The following is a 21,711-nucleotide window of genomic DNA, read 5'->3' on the forward strand; positions in this document are numbered from 1 at the left end:
TAAAGGGTAATTCAGTCACTTCAGCCATTGATTTCTATCAGTTTTATTCATATAAATCATTTGATGGACATTAGTCCACCTTGAATCTGAGGACAGACGATCTCTTCTCCAGCATATAGGACAAGGAGAAGTCAGAGCATGGTTCCAAAGACGAAATACTTTAAGCAGCGTTTTGCTTTCAAGGCAGCATGAACTATATAAAATAAACTACAAATGGGTTCCATTACTGAATAAAAGACTGCAAATAAAAGCAATACATTCTTGTTAGTTCTATGACAAACAAACTAAACAAACTAAACTAAATGAAGGGTTACATTACCATGTGTAAGACCACTGCAGTGAATAAAATAAAATGCATCAATGTAGAAGAAAAATACATAGAATGCATTGGACATTAAGTCTATGAATTCCTAGAATTTCATATTTTTTTAAATTATTGGCAACAAACATTTTTAAGGCTTTTTAATAGTATATGACATACCATATGAGAAGCAGTTTGATGATTTAAGTCAAGCAATATATATTAAAGGTATGAATGACTCAAATCAAAATGTCACACTTTACCGGTGCAAAATGAAAACACAAAAACTGCAACATGATTCTCATTAGTGCTTAATGTAGATTAGTGGGAATGATTGCTGTAAATAGCTCAAGATCAGAAGAAATGTTCCACCACCCAGGGTCACTACAGAAGAGCGCAGCCCACAGAATCGAGTGAAAGTAGAAACTCTTAGAAGTAGAAAAAACCTCACAGGGTATCTGCGTGTTGCCCGGCGTCTCGCAAGAAGGTATGGAAATAAAAAACCTGGTCGTGCCGACCCTTCCCGGAGAAGTACTGCGGCAATCCACATGACATCCGTGTGGAAACACCAAAGTCGTGGTCGTTGTCTCTGACCACGACCGTGGGGATGTGCATTTGAAAATATAAAGTCTCATTTTCCAGAATACCAAAAAAAAAAAAAAAGTATCTTGCTTCTCCAGAAAAAATGCCTTTAGTGCTGCGAGGTCGAGCTACCGTCCTGGTTGAGTTAACCCTAACCCCAACCCGTCCTGGTTGAGTTAACCCTAACCCCAACCCGTCCTGGTTGAGTTAACCCTAACCCCAACCCGTCCTGGTTGAGTTAACCCTAACCCCAACCCGTCCTGGTTGAGTTAACCCTAGCCCCAACCCGTCCTGGTTGAGTTAACCTTAACCCCAACCCGTCCTGGTTGAGTTAACCCTAACCCCAACCCGTCCTGGTTGAGTTAACCCCAACCCGTCCTGGCTGAGTCCACAACGGGGCGGTAGCTCTGTCTCATCTCTACCGTGGGCACAGCTTGGGGTTAACCTGTAGGGTCGGCCGGGAGCAAGGGGAGCAGTGAACCGTCAACCTTCTCTCACTTTGGACGCCAGAGCAGAGTTCTCCTCTCGGACGGCCTTGTAGTCCGCCAGGATCCTCTCCAGGTTGGCCACCGTCTTGTTGCCGCTCTCCGTCTCAATCTGAACAGGGAAGGTTTCCATTTAGTCGGATGAAACCAAATCATTATATCCGTCATTTTTGTGTTCTAGATGTAGGATTTAGGCGGGAAGTAATGGCATTGGTCATTGTTGAGTTCTAGTATCCTAGTAGGGTTTAGGCGCGATGTAATCCCATTGGTTACTATTGGATTCTAGAATCTCTAGTGCTTTGGGAGGGAAGAGCGAGTGTTGTGGAGCGTTACCTGCTCTTCTAGATCCCGGATCTCCCTCAGTATTGTCCCGGTGTCTTCAATGGTCTGTATCAGCTGGCTGCAGTTCTGTGGGGGGGGACAGGGTTCTGAGTCCAGCTTAGTGTGGACGTGTTTTAGAAAAGCATGGAAGGAGAATCAGTCTTACTTCGTGCAGTGCAGCCAGGTACTTGTAGGATTTTCGGACGGATTCATCTTTTTTGGCATCCTGGGGAAATTTGGGAGCAAAATGTGTATTAGTTCATCATTAGGAGTTCATCATTAGTAGTTCATCATTTAGACATGAATTGGATTAAAAAACGTAACCAATTTATCAGAGTAAAGGAATGTCGTTCTCCTGGCATTCACATCCTACACCTGGTTTAAAGGCTTGACTCTAATTAGCTTTTCGTCATTAAGGGATCAATAGTCAAGCCAACGAACATTGGCACTCGGCCCCACCTCTAGCAGGGTCTATCATAATCAAACACCCATTAAAGCTGCAGAAGGACCGATGCCTCTAACCTCTACAATAAAAGGCACCTTTAAAGTGCTGATGGACAAACCTCCCCAACCATAGCTGGAAATATAAACAAAAACCTTTTGTTGGGGTCAAGGGTTAGTTCCCTAAAAGGATCTGAAACGGTTCTCTCCTTCCCCACTTCTACTCTGGTCGACATCTGCTGGACCTGAGGTTATCAGGGCTGCAGGACGTCACACGGTCTGGGTGTGGGACTAGATAAGTCCCTGACCATTTACAGTCAGACGCTTTTATCCAAAGGGACTTACAATAAGTACATTAGTCATAAGAAAGTGAAACAATACATCCCTGTCGGTACAGTAAGGATGTTCATAGAAACAAGTACTAACAATCACTAGGTTATCCCATTCCCTGTATACAACACAGATAGCTAGGATAAGTTGCTACACAACTAAGTACTATAACTAAGTATGACATACATATGACGAACAGGTGAGCTCTGAACAGGTGAGCTCTGAACAGGTGAGCTCTGAACAGGTGAGCTCTGAACAGGTGAGCTCTGAACAGGTGAGCTCTGAACAGGTGAGCTTTGAGTTAGGGTGGCTATGCAGAGTCCCTTAGAACTCTGAACAGGTGAGCTTTGAGTCTTTTGCTGAAGCTGGTGAGCGACTCTGCGGTCCGAACATCGGAAGGGAGCTCCTTCAGTCCCAGTGGAGCCGGGCTGTATAAGAACACATAACCCAACGCTGCACTGGGCTACGGTTCAATCACACATTCACATAACCCAACGCTGCACTGGGCTACGGTTCAGTTACACATTCACATAACCCAACGCTGCACTGGGCTACGGTTCAATCACACATTCACATAACCCAACGCTGCACTGGGCTACGGTTCAATCACACATTCACATAATCCAACGCTGCACTGGGCTACGGTTCAGTTACACATTCACATAACCCAACGCTGCACTGGGCTACGGTTCAGTTACACATTCACATAACGCAACGCTGCACTGTGCTACGGTTCAGTTACACATTCACATAACCCAACGCTGCACTGGGCTACGGTTCAGTTACACATTCACATAATCCAACGCTGCACTGGGCTACGGTTCAGTTACACATTCACATAACCCAACGCTGCACTGGGCTACGGTTCAGTTACACATTCACATAACCCAACGCTGCACTGTGCTACGGTTCAGTTACACATTCACATAACGCAACGCTGCACTGGGCTACGGTTCAGTTACACATTCACATAATCCAACGCTGCACTGGGCTACGGTTCAGTTACACATTCACATAACCCAACGCTGCACTGGGCTACGGTTCAGTTACACATTCACATAACGCAACGCTGCACTGTGCTACGGTTCAGTTACACATTCACATAACCCAACGCTGCACTGGGCTACGGTTCAGTTACACATTCACATAACCCAACGCTGCACTGTGCTACGGTTCAGTTACACATTCACATAACCCAACGCTGCACTGGGCTACGGTTCAGTTACACATTCCCATTGAACAGACAGCTTGCGTCTACTCTACCCATGATTTCATTCATGGTTCTGCGTCCCGAAGTGGAGTTTGATATTGGAGCGTTCTAAGTAAGGTCTGGTAAATTAGGCTGGATTAGGCTTCAGGGTCTTTGGACCTCAGCAACCGGACAAACTGATGCATCGTTCAACCTTATGATCTGAAAACAAACCAGAGAGGGACTGGAATGATCTCTAGAAAATATCAGCATTATTTGCATTTGGGCCACAATACTATTCGATGAAGATCTCCTTGTTGCCGTCAACAACTAAAGAGCCAGAGCAAACAATACCCCTATGAGCATAGATCCTTAGCGTGGTGGTCCCAGTGGGAACCAACCCGCCAACGCCCGTCAGTGTTAATGGCTCACTGCCACGGTTAGGCACTGATCTTCTCACCTTGAAGACCAGCTCATCGGTGACAGCGAACGTCCTGTCCAGTTTTCCCGTCAGATTGTTGATCTCCTTCTGCAACTCCTTGGTGTCCGACAAAATCTATCCTCGACCAGATACAAAGAACCGTATATTAGTGACCACTTCCCCGTCTACATTAACCAGAGAGACACCGATCAATGGAGCGCAGTGACTCAGGCCCTGGGGCGGGCTGGCTGCCCCCCCGGGCCGACAGCCTAACCCCAACCCTAGCGTAGCGTGTCTCCCCCCCCCCCCCCCCGAGCAGGACACCAAAGACCAAACTGCTCCCACCCATCTGCCTGTTCCGGGGCGTGGCCGGAACCACCGTTGGTTTATGAATGGGTGACTTATGAATGGGTGACTTATGAATGGGTGTAGGAATGGGTGACTTATGAATGGGTGACTTATGAATGGGTGTAGGAATGGGTGACTTATGAATGGGTGTAGGAATGGGTGACTTATGAATGGGTGTAGGAATGGGTGAATGTGAGGCATTAGCTGTAAAGCACTTTGAGGAAAGAACAATATAAAAGCTGTTGACTTACCCTTCACTAATTATCCAAAAGAACAGTGTTCATCAAGATCTTAATAAAAAGTGACCAGCTCCTCTCCAGAGCTCCTAATAACAGAGGGCCTAATAACCCCCACTCCATCACTCATACACGCAGTGCTGCACCTTGGCACAGGTCTCAAAGGCTGTTGGTCATCGTTACCACACACACACACACACACACACACACACACACACACACACACACACACACACACACACACACACACACACACACACACACACACACACACACACACACACACACACACACACACACACACACACACGCGCGCGCGCACGCACGCACGCATAACGGCCCTGACGACGGCCTGGGACGCATCGTGCCACCCTACCTGTTGAAGGTAACCCTTGAACCTATCCTGAGGCTCTTGGCCTCGTGGTTCGGCCCCTCAGCCTCACCTTGGTGATCTCCTCCTTCTGCTTCTTGATGTTGCCAACGATCTCCAGGATCCTCAGCGTGTAGGCCGAGCGGGAGACGTCCTTGGGAAGGTTCTCCAGCTCAGAGATCTGGTGGGGAATACAAAGAGGTGAGCCACAGACAGGTAGATCAGACAAGGTGAGCCACAGACAGGTAGATCAGACAGGGTGAGCCAAAGACAGAGTGAGCCACAGACAGGTGAGCCACAGACAGGTAAACCACAGACAGTTTGACCATATACAGGTAGACCACAGACAGGTGAGCCACAGACAGGTGAGCCACAGACAGGTGAGCCAGAGCTCCTTAGGTTTACTACCACTTCAGTATTAGTGACTCTTCTTTTCTAACCAAAGGGGAACTCAAAGCCATGTTTTCTTGGCAAGCAATTAGGTTGACACCTTCTTTTAGAACTCCTGGGGAAGCTGTTCCTTCCTAGCTTCCTAGCGGCTACTAGCTCTGTTCCTTCCTAGCTTCCTAACGACTATTAGCTCTGTTCCTTCCTAGCGGCAACTAGCTCTGTTCCTTCCTAGCTTCCTAGCGGCTACTAGCTCTGTTCCTTCCTAGCTTCCTAACGGCTACTAGCTCTGTTCCTTCCTAGCTTCCTTACTGGCACAATATCTGTTCCTTTCTAGCGTCCTAAGGGCCACAATATCTGTTCCTTCCTAGCGTCCTAAGGGCCGCAATATCTGTTCCTTCCTAGCGTCCATACTGCCACAATATCTGTTCCTTCCTAGCACCTTCCTAGCTTCCTAAATGCTACAAATAGCTCTGAACCTCACCAGCTGCTTGTAGACGGACTCCTTCTTCTTGGCCTTCTCTGCAGTCTCCCTGATCTTCTCGTGAAGGTCCTTGATCTCAGAGAGCTGCCTCGAGGACTCCACCTGTGGGTGGAATAGAGCATGAAACGGATCCGAGGACTCCACCAGTGAGTGGAAATAAAGCCTGAAACGGATCCGAGGACACCACCAGTGGGTGGAATAAAGCCTGAAACGGATCCGGCTGGAATGAATCATGGCCTAGTTACAAAAACCACCTACTAACAGCGGACGCTTCTATCCAAAGCAACTGACATTGAATGTAAGGGGTAGGAGTATAGATCTCCCTCCTGCTCAGGAATAGGCTAACAGGTTAGACTATAGACGCCGGGGATTGAACCCAGTACAGGTTAGACTATAGACATTGTGGATTGAAGCCAGTACAGGTGAGACTATTGACGTCGGGGATTGAACCCAGTACAGGTGAGACTATTGACGTCGGGGATTGAACCCAGTACAGGTGAGACTATAGACGTCGGGGATTGAACCCAGTACAGGTTAGACTATAGACGTCGGGTTTTGGGGAGACCCAATTATGCACTGGGTCCCAGTACAGTACATAACCCTAACCCAGTGCATAACATTAGCGACGTCGATAAGAGGTCCTCTATGCAGACGGGAGGGTGACTCACATCCTGATTGGTGCAGAGCTCCTTGAGTCGGCGGTGCTCCTGGATGAGTGGGTCGCGGTGCTTCTCCCACTGGGCGGCCAGGCCCACCAGACGCTTAGCACTCGCCTCCACCAGCGTCTGGGGGCCAGACACAAGGATGGGTGACTGGTTCATAATTAGTAACACATTGACATGAGTCTTCGTATTTAATAGTACTTTAATTCAAATACAACATTAGTATTCATATATAATACATTGGGGCCATCCCAGCTCAGTTTGTATGTATCTCAACAAACTCATTGGACACTCTCAGAAAACCTGATCAAAGCTATGTTTGGTTTGGAAGGGCAAACAATGTTTATCATCAGGGTGAAAACACTAAAGATAGATTCCGTTTCGGAAGTGAAACCCAGGTAATGGTGTCCAAAAGCCCCAGTACCCATGGAAACCCAGTAAGGGTGACGGAGAAGGGGAAAACCCGCCGTCTCACCTGGAGCTTTGCCAGGTTGTTGTGGGCGTCTGGCAGCAGCTCCACCGTCTGCCTCTTCACCTGCAGGCTGTCCTCCTTCTCCTGGTTGGCCCGCTCCCGCTCCTTCAGCTCATGGGTCACCTGGGTTAGGGTTAGGGTCATGAGGGCTAGGGGTCACCTGGGTTAGGGTTAGGGTCATGAGGGCTAGGGGTCACCTGGGTTAGGGTTAGGGTCATGAGGGCTAGGGGTCACCTGGGTTAGGGGTCACCTGGGTTAGGGTTAGGGTCATGAGGGCTAGGGGTCACCTGGGTTAGGGGTCACCTGGGTTAGGGTTAGTGTCATGAGGGTTAGGGGTCACCTTGGTTAGGGTCATGAGGGTTAGGGGTCACCTGGGTTAGGGTTAGGGTCATGAGGGCTAGGGGTCACCTGGGTTAGGGTCATGAGGGCTAGGGGTCACCTGGGTTAGGGGTCACCTGGGTTAGGGGTCACCTGGGTTAGGGTCACCTGGGTTAGGGGTCACCTGGGTTAGGGGTCACCTGGGTTAGGGTTAGGGGTCACCTGGGTTAGGGGTCACCTGGGTTAGGGGTCACCTGGGTTAGGGTTAGGGTCATGAGGGTTAGGGGTCACCTGGGTTAGGGGTCACCTGGGTTAGGGTCACCTGGGTTAGGGTCACCTGGGTTAGGGTTAGGGTCACCTGGGTTAGGGGTCACCTGGGTTAGGGTTAGGGGTCACCTGGGTTAGGGTTAGGGGTCACCTGGGTTAGGGGTCACCTGGGTTAGGGTTAGGGTCATGAGGGTTAGGGGTCACCTGGGTTAGGGTCACCTGGGTTAGGGTCACCTGGGTTAGGGTTAGGGTCATGAGGGCTAGGGCTAGGGTCCTGGAGGGGAGGTCGGTGGAGGGGAGGTCGGGGGAGGTCAGTGGAGGTCGGGGAGGGGCGCTCGGTGGAGGTCGTGGAGGGGAGGTCCTGGAGGGGTGGTCGTTGAGGTCAGTGGAGGTCGGGGGAGGTCCTAGAGGGGAGGTCCTGGAGGGGAGGTCCTGGAGGGGAGGTCCTGGAGGGGAGGTCCTTGAGGGGAGGTCCTTGAGGGGAGGTCTCACCTGGGTCACGCCGAGGTTCATCTGCTTCATGCGGTCGCTGAGACGCTCGCTGCCCAGCGCCACCTGCTGGAGCCGCTCCTCCAGCTCCCCCAGCTCCGCCTGCTGGCGGGCCCGCAGCTCTCCCTCCGACTGGCCCCCCAGGGGCATGGAGCTGGCCACCGCCGCCATCTGCTCCACCAGCAGCCCCGGGTCCTAGAGCGCCGCGTTGCAGACCGGGATTAGTCCAGCGTCACAGCGGGGGGCTGGCTACACGCAGTAGAGTCTACGTCACAGCGGGGGGCTGGCTACACGCAGTAGAGTCTACGTCACAGCGGGGGGCTGGCTACACGCAGTAGAGTCTACGTCACAGCGGGGGGCTGGCTACACGCAGTAGAGTCTACGTCACAGCGGGGGGCTGGCTACACGCAGTAGAGTCTACGTCACAGCGGGGGGCTGGCTACACGCAGTAGAGTCTACGTCACAGCGGGGGGCTGGCTACACGCAGTAGAGTCTACGTCACAGCGGGGGGCTGGCTACACGCAGTAGAGTCTACGTCACAGGGGGGGGGGCTGGCTACACGCAGTAGAGTCTACGTCACAGGGGGGGGGGCTGGCTCCACGCAGTAGAGTCTACGTCACAGGGGGGGGCTGGCTACACGCAGTAGAGTCTACGTCACAGGGGGGGGGGCTGGCTCCACGCAGTAGAGTCTACGTCACACACACACACACACCCCCCCCCCCCCTCCTAACCCTAACCCTTTTTAATCTTGTTCAACTCCAGGATTCTGTCGATCCTTAATGGCTGAAGAGAAATTGCATTATTCTTCACTCCAACCGGGAGCCCTGCTTACGTTATATTATATTCTTATGTCTTTATTTAACTGATCTGACTGAACTTTGACTTGATCATATTGGATGCACGACTGTCGAACAGTACACGGCCTCAACAAACTGAATATGCATGCTCTGGGTAACCAGAAGCTCGTTTAAAGCAGAATAAAGACATAAAAAACGCCTGCAAAACCAACCAGGTCCAGTATCCATGCATATATTTTCCAGCAACGTGTTCAATTCAAAAATGGGTTCTTCGTACAAAAGTAGCCCAGTAAAGAAGAATTCATGCCGGTATCGTTGCTATAGCTCACTCCACACCTCAGGGCTGCTTGATGCTAGGTTACTGCATTCCGTATGTAGGTTCAGGTTCGTTGAGTTGACTGTGCGTGTGTGCTTCCTGTGTGTGGGACTCACCTGTGTGTGGGACTCACCCGTGTGTGGGACTCACCCGTGTGTGGGACTCACCCGTGTGTGGGACTCACCCGTGTGTGGGACTCACCCGTGTGTGGGACTCACCCGTGTGTGGGACTCACCCGTGTGTGGGACTCACCTGTGTGAAGGTGAACTTCTGGGTGTGGGTGAAGTGGGTCCCCTTAGGCAGCAGGTCCCCGGGGCCCGCGCCCTGGAAGGAGAGCAGCAGCTGGGCCAGGTCGGAGCCCGGCCCCCCGGAGGCCGCCCCCCCGGAGCCCGGGGACGGCGTGCCGGGCGCCGAGCTCAGCTGCTCCTGGATCCGCTTCTGCAGGCGGGCCGCCTTTCTGGAGCGGTACTCCTGGAGGGAGCGCCGACAGAGAGGTTAGGGAATAACCCTCACCCTCACCCTGACAGAGAGGTTAGGGAATAACCCTAACCCTCACCCTAACCCCGACAGAGGTTAGGGAATAACCCTCACCCTCACCCTGACAGAGAGGTTAGGGAATAACCCTAACCCTCACCCTAACCCCGAAAGAGGTTAGGGAATAACCCTCACCCTAACCCTGACAGAGGTTAGGGAATAACCCTCACCCTCACCCTAACCCTGACAGAGGTTAGGGAATAACCCTAACCCTCACCCTAACCCCGACAGAGAGGTTAGGGAATAACCCTCACCCTAACCCTGACAGAGAGGTTAGGGAATAACCCTAACCCTCACCCTAACCCTGACAGAGGTTAGGGAATAACCCTAACCCTCACCCTAACCCCGACAGAGAGGTTAGGGAATAACCCTAACCCTCACCCTAACCCCGACAGAGAGGTTAGGGAATAACCCTCACCCTAACCCTGACAGAGAGGTTAGGGAATAACCCTAACCCTCACCCTAACCCCGACAGAGAGGTTAGGGAATAACCCTCACCCTAACCCTGACAGAGAGGTTAGGGAATAACCCTCACCCTCACCCCGACAGAGAGGTTAGGGAATAACCCTAACCCTCACCCTAACCCCGACAGAGAGGTTAGGGAATAACCCACACCCTAACCCTGACAAGAGAGGTTAGGGAATAACCCTAACCCTAACCCTGACAGAGAGGTTAGGGAATAACCCTCACCCTAACCCTGACAGAGAGGTTAGGGAATAACCCTCACCCTGACAGAGAGGTTAGGGAATAACCCTAACCCTAACCCAGACAGAGAGGTTAGGGAATAACCCTAACCCTCACCCTAACCCTGACAGAGGTTAGGGAATAACCCTAACCCCCGACAGAGAGGTTAGGGAATAACCCTAACCCTCACCCTAACCCTGACAGAGAGGTTAGGGAATAACCCTAACCCTCACCCTAACCCCGACAGAGAGGTTAGGGAATAACCCTCACCCTAACCCTGACAGAGAGGTTAGGGAATAACCCTAACCCTCACCCTAACCCCGACAGAGAGGTTAGGGAATAACCCTCACCCTAACCCTGACAGAGAGGTTAGGGAATAACCCTAACCCTCACCCTAACCCCGACAGAGAGGTTAGGGAATAACCCTAACCCTCACCCTAACCCTGACAGAGAGGTTAGGGAATAACCCTCACCCTAACCCCGACAGAGAGGTTAGGGAATAACCCTCACCCTAACCCTGACAGAGAGGTCAGGGAATAACCCTCACCCTAACCCCGACAGAGAGGTTAGGGAATAACCCTAACCCCGACAGAGAGGTTAGGGAATAACTCTAACCCTAACCCCGACAGAGAGGTTAGGGAATAACCCTAACCCTAACCCCGACAGAGAGGTTAGGGAATAACCCTCACCCTAACCCCGACAGAGAGGTTAGGGAATAACCCTAACCCTCACCCTAACCCTGACAGAGAGGTTAGGGAATAACCCTAACCCCGACAGAGAGGTTAGGGAATAACCCTAACCCTCACCCTAACCCTGACAGAGAGGTTACGGAATAACCCTCACCCTAACCCTGACAGAGAGGTTAGGGAATAACCCTCACCCTAACCCCGACAGAGAGGTTAGGGAATAACCCTAACCCTAACCCTTTTTTACGGTCTCAAATGAAGGTACTCGAATTGCAATATGCAGTACTTGCAAAGCCGAAGTAATGCGGAGGATGCCGTGTCAAATCATTAAACACCACTAGTGGTGCAACGGTTCACGGGTTTCCCGTGATCCGTACGGATCAACCCTCACGGTTCGGGACGCAAGTGATCCGCGGATCGGCTGATAAAAAAAAAGTTGTGCGTTCACGTGATCAGCGCATGTTTAAAGGACAATTCCGGTATTTACATCATCACCAAGTATCGTAGCGAAATACAGTTTCTGTTGTGTTTTATTTGGCGTTCCGTAAATCCCATTGAAACCGGAACCGGACATGTTTATATTTGGTTGTAGTCTTTTTTGCTCGGTTCTCCAGATCAACAGTAGGGCTAGAACCGAGTGAAAAGACTACAACCAACCTCCCTTGATATATTTGATTTAACCTATTTCACAGATTTGAGTTGAAATTGACTTGTCTGAAGTGTCTGGTTGCCATGAATATTGGCAAATTTGATTTAAGTTATAAAACCTTGTCAAGATAAGTTGATTTGTGATCGTTATTGTGATTTATGATCCAAACTTTTTCATAGATGCAAGTTGTAAAAGTAGCCTAAAACTAACACTGTTAGTAACTTCTGTTTGTTATGGACGCCCTGTAACTTGTTGAAGAAACAATGTATTTCGAAGCTTTGGAAAATAAAGAAAGAAATAACTTTCATATTCACAGTGTTTACATGTTCTTATACAAAATCATCATAGAAACTTGTTTTTATACCAATATCGGTAAATATCGGTTATCGGCCGTAACAGCAATTTTAATATCGGATATTGGTATCGGTCAAAATTTTCATATCGGTGCATCCCTAGTACATACAGTACATTTGTGCTCAGTAATGAGCAGGGGAAATATGGAGGGATTGAACATAATAAGTATCATCTTTAAAACAATTATTTTACAAAAAATATATTATACCAACAACCACAGTAAAAACACATAACACAAATACTACAACAATCGAAAAGGTCGGTGCCTCATACCAATGCATCTTCCCCCTCTCCCCATCACAAATGTTGTAGTAGGACCATAAAGAAGCCATGCTTCTATTGAACCAGTTTTGGGGCTCTAGAGTCAATATTGCGACGCGACCGAATTTTTTGCTAAAAAAAAAAGTATATTGATATTTTTGTGAAAAATAAGTAGAGATATATTTTTCTAAACTAAAAGGTTGCAGTAAGACCATAAAGAGCCCATGCCTATATGGAAAACGTTTTGGGGCTCTAGTCAACAATGGCAACGCTATTGAAATTGTTCCTAAATACAAAATCCTCAAAAATAAGAAGAGATATATTTTTCGAAACAAAAGGTTGCAGTAGGACCATAAAGAGGCCATGCCTCTATGGAACAAGTTTTGGGGCTCTAGAGTCAATAGTGGCGACGCTATTGAAATTTATTTGACCATTGTGGTCGTTTTCAGTTTTGCACTTTGGAGACGGTCCCTAAGCTCGCGTCTGAAAGCCGACAGCTCATAGAAGCCAATGCATTCGCGGTTCGCTAAAGACGGCTCGTTTGGATGAAAACAATGTTGTAGCTGGTTCTCTAGGTTACTACACTCAATTGTGACGCAACGATGTTTCACTGATGATCTATTGAACCACAAACTCTGAATCGGCCAATTTATTTCCAACTATATGGAAGTTCCTCTCCGTCTTTATGCTTTAATCAGGCGTGTGAATGGTCCTGGATATGAAGCGCAGACCCGGCGTCCGTAGCGAACGGAATGTTACGTTAGGGCTGGCTGTTAGGGTTGGGGGGGGGGGCTGTTAGGGTTGGGGGGGGGGGGCTGTTAGGGTTGGGGGGGGGGCTGGCTGTTAAGGTTGGGGGGGGGCTGGCTGTTAAGGTTGGGGGGGGGGGGCTGTTGGGGTTTGGGGGGGGGAGGGGGCTGTTAGGGTTGGGGGGGGGGGCTGTTAGGGTTGGGGGGGGGCTGGCTGTTAAGGTTGGGGGGGGGCTGGCTGTTAAGGTTGGGGGGGGGGGCTGTTGGGGTTTGGGGGGGGGAGGGGGCTGTTAGGGTTGGGGGGGGGCTGGCTGTTAGGGTTGGGGGGGGGGAGGGGGGCTGTTAGGGTTTGGGGGGGGAGGGGGGCTGTTAGGTTTGGGGGGGGAGGGGGCTGTTAGGGTTGGGGGGGGCTGGCTGTTAGGGTTGGGGGGGGGGCTGTGAGGGTTTGGGGGGGGGCTGTGAGGGTTTGGGGGGGGGCTGTGAGGTTTTGGGGGGGGGCTGTGAGGGTTTGGGGGGGGGGGGCTGGCAGTGAGGGTTGGGGGGGGGCTGGCTGTGAGGGTTGGGGGGGGGGGGGCTGGCAGTGAGGGTTTGGGGGGGGGCTGGCAGTGAGGGTTTGGGGGGGGGGGCTGGCAGTGAGGGTTTGGGGGGGGCTGGCAGTGAGGGTTGGGGGGGGGGGCTGGCTGTGAGGGTTGGGGGGGGGCTGGCTGTGAGGGTTGGGGGGGCTGGCTGTTAGGGTTGGGGGGGGGCTGTTAGGGTTGGGGGGGGCTGGCTGTGAGGGTTGGGGGGGCTGGCTGTTAGGGTTGGGGGGGCTGGCTGTGAGGGTTGGGGGGGCTGGCTGTTAGGGTTGGGGGGGGCTGGCTGTGAGGGTTGGGGGGGGGCTGGCTGTGAGGGTTGGGGGGGGGCTGGCTGTGAGGGTTGGGGGGGGCTGGCTGTGAGGGTTGGGGGGGGCTGGCTGTGAGGGTTGGGGGGGGGGGGGGGGGCTGTTAGGGTTTGGGGGGGGGGCTGGCTGTGAGGGTTTGGGGGGGGGCTGGCTGTGAGGGTTTGGGGGGGGGCTGGCTGTGAGGGTTGGGGGGGGGGCTGGCAGTGAGGGTTTGGGGGGGGGCTGCAGTGAGGGTTTGGGGGGGGGGCTGGCTGTGAGGGTTGGGGGGGGGGGCTGGCTGTGAGGGTTGGGGGCTGGCTGTGAGGGTTGGGGGGGGCTGGCAGTGAGGGTTTGGGGGGGGCTGGCAGTGAGGGTTTGGGGGGGCTGGCTGTGAGGGTTGGGGGGGGGGGGGCTGGCTGTGAGGGTTGGGGGGGGGGGGCTGGCTGGAGGGTTGGGGGGGGGGGCTGGCTGTGAGGGTTTGGGGGGGGGGCTGGCAGTGGAGGGTTGGGGGGGGGGGGCTGGCAGTGAGGGTTGGGGGGGGGGCTGGCTGTGAGGGTTCGGGGGGGGGGCTGGCTGTGAGGGTTTGGGGGGGGGCTGGCTGTGAGGGGCTGGCTGTTAGGGTTGGGGGGGGCTGGCTGTGAGGGTTTGGGGGGGGGCTGGCTGTGAGGGGCTGGCTGTTAGGGTTGGGGGGGGCTGGCTGTGAGGGTTTGGGGGGGGGCTGGCTGTGAGGGTTCGGGGGGGGGGCTGGCTGTGAGGGTTTGGGGGGGGGCTGGCTGTTAGGGTTGGGGGGGGGCTGGCTGTGAGGGTTTGGGGGGGTCGTACCTCCGGCGTGAGGCGTGACAGCAGCCCCTGGCTGTTCCACTCGCTGTCCCACTCCTGGGCAGCGCTGAGCTCGGCCGTGTGCTGCTCCAGCAGGGACGCCACCAGCGCCCCCCGGTGGGGGGCCTGAGCTGTGACGGGCAGGAGCACGTCCCTCTGGTACTCCCTCGATGCTGATTGGCGGGAACGGGAGAACAGGAAAAAGGTTGATATTATTTTGAGAGAAAACACCAGCAGAAAATGGAAGGCCTTTCTGTTTTAAGTAACTAGACCGTAACAACACAGCAGCAAACAGGAACAGGAAGAATGGAAAAGTGGTCAGTCTGAAACTATAAATATTAGGGATGCACCGAATATATAAAAATAAAATAATAATGTTTTGCTCATTTATTTAAAGGTACATTGTTCTTAAATTCTTGCTATAAGGTCTGCTGGAATGTTAGAAAACGTTCAGTATTAAATAAATATTTTGTATCAAATTTGCAAATAGATTTTTTTTATTAAAAAGCAAGACAAAAAAGTTATAAAGGACCATTTAATTGTTGATTTATGCAATGGTGAAAGATTAAGCAAAATGAATGAAAAACAGCAAAAGCCACATTCGGTATTCGGTATTCGCTTTCGGCCAACTGTTTCAGTATATTCGGTTTTGGTTTCGGCCAAGAATTTACATTATGGTGCATCCCTAATAAATATAATGGTGAAGCATCCTCCTTTAGGATGCCAACAAGTAATCTGGGACCCTTGCAGCTGGGAGTCCACCCCCCTCCAAACTTCATGACCCCACACCTCTTTCTCTTTATGTGGTCAAACAGCCATGGCGGCCTACCTTTGGATGACGCCCTCCCTGTAGATTTGTTGCTGTACGGTAAACTCAGCGGCTGAGTTCGGAGACTCAGGGACGGTCCAGCACTCTGAAAACAACAGCAACCAATCGGAGCTCAGAGTCTAAAGCAGATGTCACCAAGATAATACCAGTTACTTCTGTTATACTAATAGCTATGAGTTGTTGCTTTCAGTCATTTTGATAGTTATTCCGATGCCTTTCTTTGGGGATCGATACTGCTGTTGATTAAGGAGTGTTACCTGTGTTTTACAAAGGAGAGGCAGCCTGCAGTTGTGGGGCAGCCAAGGGAGGGCGAGTTGGGCTTTGATTTTAGCGGCAATAGCTCTCTGGAGCACCACTGATTTACCTGGAAGGGTCACAGGAGAAATTAAGCTAATTCACGGTTCTAACTTTAAGATACTTTGGCCCAGGTGGTCCTTCCTTCTTATACATGTCCACCAAACAAGGACAAATTACAACATGTCACATGTCCACACTACAATAACAAACACTGTGTTGTGATGAAGATGGTCTGTAATGTGATGAAGACGGTCTTTGTGGTGATGAAGAGGGTCTGTATTGTGATGAAGCGGGTCTGTAATGTGATGAAGAGGGTCTGTAATGTGATGAAGAGGGTCTGTGAGCTGTGATGAAGAGGGTCTGTATTGTGATGAAGAGGGTCTGTGAGCTATGATGAAGAGGGTCTGTTTGCTTCGATGAAGAGGTTTTGTATTGTGATGAAGAGGGTCTGTGTATTGTGATGAAGAGGGTCTGTATGCTGTGATGAAGAGGGTCTGTAATGTGATGAAGAGGGTCTGTGAGCTGTGATGAAGAGGGTCTGTATTGTGATGAAGAGGGTCTGTGTATTGTGATGAAGAGGGTCTGTAATGTGATGAAGAGGGTCTGTAATGTGATGAAGAGGGTCTGTGAGCTGTGATGAAGAGGGTCTGTATTGTGATGAAGAGGGTCTGTGTATTGTGATGAAGAGGGTCTGTATGATGTGATGAAGAGGGTCCTATGCAGCGTATTGGACTGGCCTGCGGGTTGATCCGACGCCTCGGCACTCTCTCTGGGCAGCTTCTCCACCAGGAACATGAGCAGGGCGCGGATCTCCGGCTCGTTGCTGTACAGGAAGGTCTGGTAGCCGATCTCGCCCTTGTAGCCCAGGTCCTGGAAGAGCAGCACACTGAAGGCCTGCGGAACACCTCGGAGCCACTTCCTTTGGATTGAACCAATTCTTTCTATGTCTTCCTTGCGATGCATTTTAAGTAGTGCTGTCAGTTAAACGCGTTATTAACGCCGTTAACGCAAACCAATTTTAACGGCGTTTATTTTTTTATCGCTCGATTAACACAATTCTTTTCTTAAAAAGAAAAAAAAGAAGCAGTATATAGCCTGACTGCTATGTTCAAGGCAGTATGTTTGTATGTTCATCGTTTAATTGCACTATAGGCATTTTTTTGTATCGCCTGTTTTGATCAGTATATGCCATTGTTGTTATCAATAAAAAAACATTTGCACAAGGCAAGCCGATGCACTTCTCCATGTTGATAAGAGCATTAAGATGAGAACAATTAATGGGACAAAGAAATCAAGGGATATTTAGCATAGAAAAAAGAATTGCGATTATTCGCGATTGCTAGCGATTAATCGCGAGTTAACTATGGCATTAATTCGCGATTAAATATTTTAATCGCTTGACAGCAAAAAAAATAAGTTGTGATTAATAGTCAAACGGACTGAACAGGCAATACATAGGCGTCTTTTTAAGTAGGAATATTATAGGTCTTCATATATCCGTGTGTTGGTGAAGTTTTAGTGTGTGTTGAGTGTGTGAGGCTGCTGCTGCTTCCTCTGTTTCTTCTCAGTGACACAGGATGTCTTGTAGACATTTTACAGCTGTGCACTGTCAATGCCCCACTTTGGGGCTCCTAGTCCAGGTTTACCTAGTCCAGGTTAACCTAGTCGAGGATTGCCTAGTCCAGGTTAACCTAGTCCAGGTTAACCTAGTCGAGGATTACCTAGTCCAGGTTAACCTAGTCGAGGATTACCTAGTCCAGGTTAACCTAGTCGAGGATTACCTAGTCCAGGTTAACCTAGTCAAGGATTACCTAGTCCAGGTACCTAGTCCAGGTTAACCTAGTCGAGGATTACCTAGTCGAGGATTACCTAGTCCAGGTTAACCTAGTCCAGGTTAACCGGTCCACCTTCCCTTTAGTATGAAGCACATAACTCACATGGCTCACCCTTGTTAACCACAGAGCGACAATTTGTATTCCTGTATAATGGAACCAAAGATCCGTAAAATGCATAGTTGGCCATTGTAAAGAGCCTGATAGAGATATTTTATAATCCACCTACAGGTCTGAATTCCCACCAGTGGCAGCAGGAAAGGAACCGTTTTTGAGAGCACTTCTTTCATAATGAGTTTGGTGTTGCTACTGGTAAATCGTGTTTAGTCCAAACCGACCGTAGTCACTCGTCACTAATGAGCCTGACAGTCACTGCAGCAGCATGTGACCAACACATGATCTAAAACACAGAGGACCTGGGCCGTGCATGGAGACTACTGTACAACCCATAAGCCAGGGGGTTTTATTGGGCTTTTTACTTTTCTACACCTTGATATTTGCCACTTTAGGTGTAGGCAGGAATCTCGAAAACTATGTTCTAGAACGCATGTATGCTCAATCATAAATATGGCGCCGTTGAGACCTGGCTTGATATGGTCAATGAGTATAATAAAAGTACCGTGAGGAGAACGCCACATGCTGCCTACCGTGACTTCATGCTAGCCGGAGCTACTGCTATCAGACCATAACCTTAACCATCCCACGTTTACAACAGACTCATCCCAAACCCATTCATCCAACCCCCAAGGGGGTTCAATGATCTACACACACCACGAGTTAACACCCGTTTCAGCCGACTCACAGAATTCAAAGAAAGGGATTTCAATAAAATAGTTGTGACTGCTTCAAGTATTCATTGAACATAGCTGACGCAATTAAAGGTTAAAATATAGATGACAAAGCATGCAGATTACTGACCACATGACCGTTGTTATAATGAGTCACTTCCACATTCTGGAGGGCCCAGATCTAATTATAGCAAGAGACTGGACCTCATACGTTCACATCTGTTCTAACACTGGACTTTAACGATGGGATTATAGAAAGAAACTGGACTTCATGCGTTTGCATCTGTTCACACTGCACTCAAACACGATGTGATTATAACAAAATTATAATGCATCCCGTGCATTAATATCTACTCACTGACTTCACGTAAAACCACCATATCGTGACCACATCAGAGAATCCAATGTCAAGCCCAATGTTCCAGTTCTAAGCGTTGGAACTCTTACCTGACAGGCCTGTGCCAAGCCCATCCCTACCCGGAAACGGGCAGACATGCCGGGGGGCAGCGACGGCGACAGCCCCCCTCCCAGGGCGGGGTTGATGACCCGGACACATCGCACCACCGCCTCCACGATCAGCTCGCTGGTGAACTGTTTCACACTCTGAATGTCTTCAGCCACCTCTCTGTGGACGCAAGGCGGAAAGGTACAACTAGATCATAAGGTGTCTGAAAACACAGTACAATAAGTGACCCCCTAGCCTGCCTGCGCACACGCGCGCACACACACACACACGGTATTGCTTGAGACCTCAGCACATGACTATAACGTTACACCATAATCATTTGTTAATGGCATGGGAATGAACGATAGGTGGGAGTGGATGGTGTTGTCAAGACTGGCACACACGTATGTTCATAACTATATCCCGTACTGTTGCCCATTCACCTCTCCAATGCATTCAGCACCAGGCTACAGCCGGGCTAATGCTACTGTTGGATGGACACTCGGTTGAATACGTACGTGCCGCTTTGTCGGAGTGCGTGGATCAAAATCTTATCAACTTCCTCCATTGTTCACGTTTACTGCCGATCTGCGATACGAAATGACAGCGGCAAAGAGCAGCTCAGCTGATGTCAAACGGCTGAATGATGTGTTTAACATTTGATAAAACCATGCTAGCCCAGTAGCCAGCAGCTAATAAGGAGCGCTGGCGCCCATTGCCCGATCGCTACAGACTCGAACCGATGTGCTTTTTAACAGGGCATTTCTTCCGACTTGCCAGGTATATTTGCATTGAGCAATATAAGTCCCTAGCTAGTTTAGTATAGCAGCTACACTCCACACAGACATTTCTCTCAGTGACCATTCGGGTTCACAGAGGAAGTCACAGAGCGCTTGTGCCGCGGGGTGTTGTGGGAGGTGGAGTTTTAAATGGATGTCAGAGCCATAGATATATATACTGACGCAAAGCTATGAAACCCAGTAAAACTCGGACTCCCAGGGTGCTTCGCGAGTGATTGGGTTTACGAGTCGCATGACCAAATAAAACGGTTAACCCTGTCATTCCCAGGTGGGGGTTATGGTGTGTTCCGGATGCCTCGGACACCAGCCTTCCGAGTTGCAATCGTGACGTCATTACATGTCTCGTAGCATTTATAGCATTACCCTAGCGTTCTTTAATAGGTCCATTGTTCCCCTTCGTCGTTGTGATTTTGTCACGTCATTAGGTGCGTTTCCATCCCCCCGATTTTATGCGAACTTTGAAGTATAGAATCATTAAACGGTGATGGAAACACCAAATTTCGCATAAAAATCCTTTAATTCGCAGAAAAAGTTTATCCGCTCGCTTGAGTTAGTTTTTGAGAAATGCGAAAGAGAGTAAATTCGCAAAATGGGAGATGGAAACACACTTTTCGAAACAGCTGTGACGTAGCGAACTTTGCACACACAGGACTGACCATAGATATAAATATTAATTATAATTATTAATAATTATAATAATTTATTAGAATATTAATAATTATAATAATTATATTATATAATAATTATATTATAAACCCTTTCGACTAGAAAGAGTTATCGGTGAGGCTAGGAATCGATACACCATACTTCAAAGTACAATTGGGATTCAAATGTGTGAAGCTGAGCATTCTGAAGGTCTACACCTAGATAAAATAGTCTGTGTGTGCTGTGCACTGACAAATTTGGCTCCTTCAATTATTCGTTTGGGTTGAACATGAGAAAAAACTGTTAATAACAGGGAAGTCACTGTTATTTCCATCAATGAAATAAGGACAGTGACAAAAATGAATTCCTACTTTTAATATTTTAGTGTTTTATTACCTTTTCACAAAAAAATTCTATGAATTATTGTTCCTTAAATTGAAATAATAAATAATTTGTTTTTCATAAAGTGATTGAAAAATCCTTGAAATGTAACATTAGAAAAAAGTGGCAACCCTGTAAATAACTATATACATCTATATACAAAACTGTACTGTGTGTGTATGTATATATGTAATTAGAACTGCAAGCAGTTATGCAGGGGTCCAAGATACACAATGTCGTTGTTTATCGCGCCCCCTTATGGTGACATTTTTCGTTTTTTTTATCGAACGCCATTAAGGGTAGCACCTATACACAAAACTGTAGGCTACTGTGTGTATGTATATATGTAACTATATACATCTATACACAAAACTGTACTGTGTATGTATATATGTAACTATATACAAAACTGTACTGTGTGTGTATGTATATATGTAACTATATACATCTATACACAAAACTGTACTGTGTGTATGTATATATGTAACTATATACAAAACTGTACTGTGTGTATGTATATATGTAACTATATGCATCTATACACAAAACGGTACTGTGTGTATGTATATATGTAACTATATACATCTATATACAAAACTGTACTGTGTGTATGTATATATGTAACTATATGCATCTATATACAAAACTGTACTGTGTGTATGTATATATGTAACTATATGCATCTATATACAAAACTGTACTGTGTGTGTATGTATATATGTAACTATATTTACTATATACAAAACTGTACTGTGTGTGTGTGTGTATATGTAACTATATACATCTATACACAAAACTGTACTGTGTGTGTGTGTATATGTAACTATATACCTTCACCTATCCCATTACCCCGGAGGGTCGTTGGGGCACCACAGACGATCTGTTG

General features: G+C 49.0%; 1 protein-coding gene across 1 annotated transcript; it reads right to left on the minus strand.

Moving 5' to 3' along the window:
* Positions 1–6: 6 nt before the first annotated feature.
* On the minus strand, positions 7–19,901 carry ccdc22 (coiled-coil domain containing 22). Its single transcript, XM_056611084.1, has 16 exons — positions 19,518–19,901; positions 19,002–19,179; positions 16,672–16,804; positions 15,895–16,001; positions 15,638–15,722; positions 14,812–14,981; positions 9,469–9,687; positions 8,107–8,298; positions 7,033–7,152; positions 6,564–6,680; positions 5,896–5,997; positions 5,098–5,205; positions 4,110–4,205; positions 1,856–1,915; positions 1,702–1,776; positions 7–1,480 (listed from the first exon to the last, which is right to left on the minus strand). The coding sequence occupies exons 1-16, from the start codon at positions 19,565–19,567 to the stop codon at positions 1,367–1,369; spliced, it is 1,926 nt and encodes a 641-aa protein (XP_056467059.1). The 5' UTR covers positions 19,568–19,901; the 3' UTR covers positions 7–1,366.
* Positions 19,902–21,711: the final 1,810 nt, after the last annotated feature.

The sequence above is a fragment of the Gadus chalcogrammus genome, chromosome 16 (assembly GCF_026213295.1).
Source record: "Gadus chalcogrammus isolate NIFS_2021 chromosome 16, NIFS_Gcha_1.0, whole genome shotgun sequence".
Classification (NCBI taxonomy): Eukaryota; Metazoa; Chordata; class Actinopteri; order Gadiformes; family Gadidae; genus Gadus; species Gadus chalcogrammus.

What these genes read in the sequence shown, in the direction of transcription:
- ccdc22 (XM_056611084.1), bottom strand. Translation starts at nt 19,567, where the DNA reads ATGGAGGAAGTTGATAAGATTTTGATCCACGCACTCCGACAAAGCGGC. An exon ending in GCACTCCGACAAAGCGGCAC is followed by an intron (nt 19,180 to 19,517) that starts GTACGTATTCAA and finishes TTGCGTCCACAG; the next exon opens with AGAGGTGGCTGAAGACATTC. An exon ending in ACCTGGCTGCACTGCACGAA is followed by an intron (nt 1,777 to 1,855) that starts GTAAGACTGATT and finishes CCCCCCCCACAG; the next exon opens with AACTGCAGCCAGCTGATACA.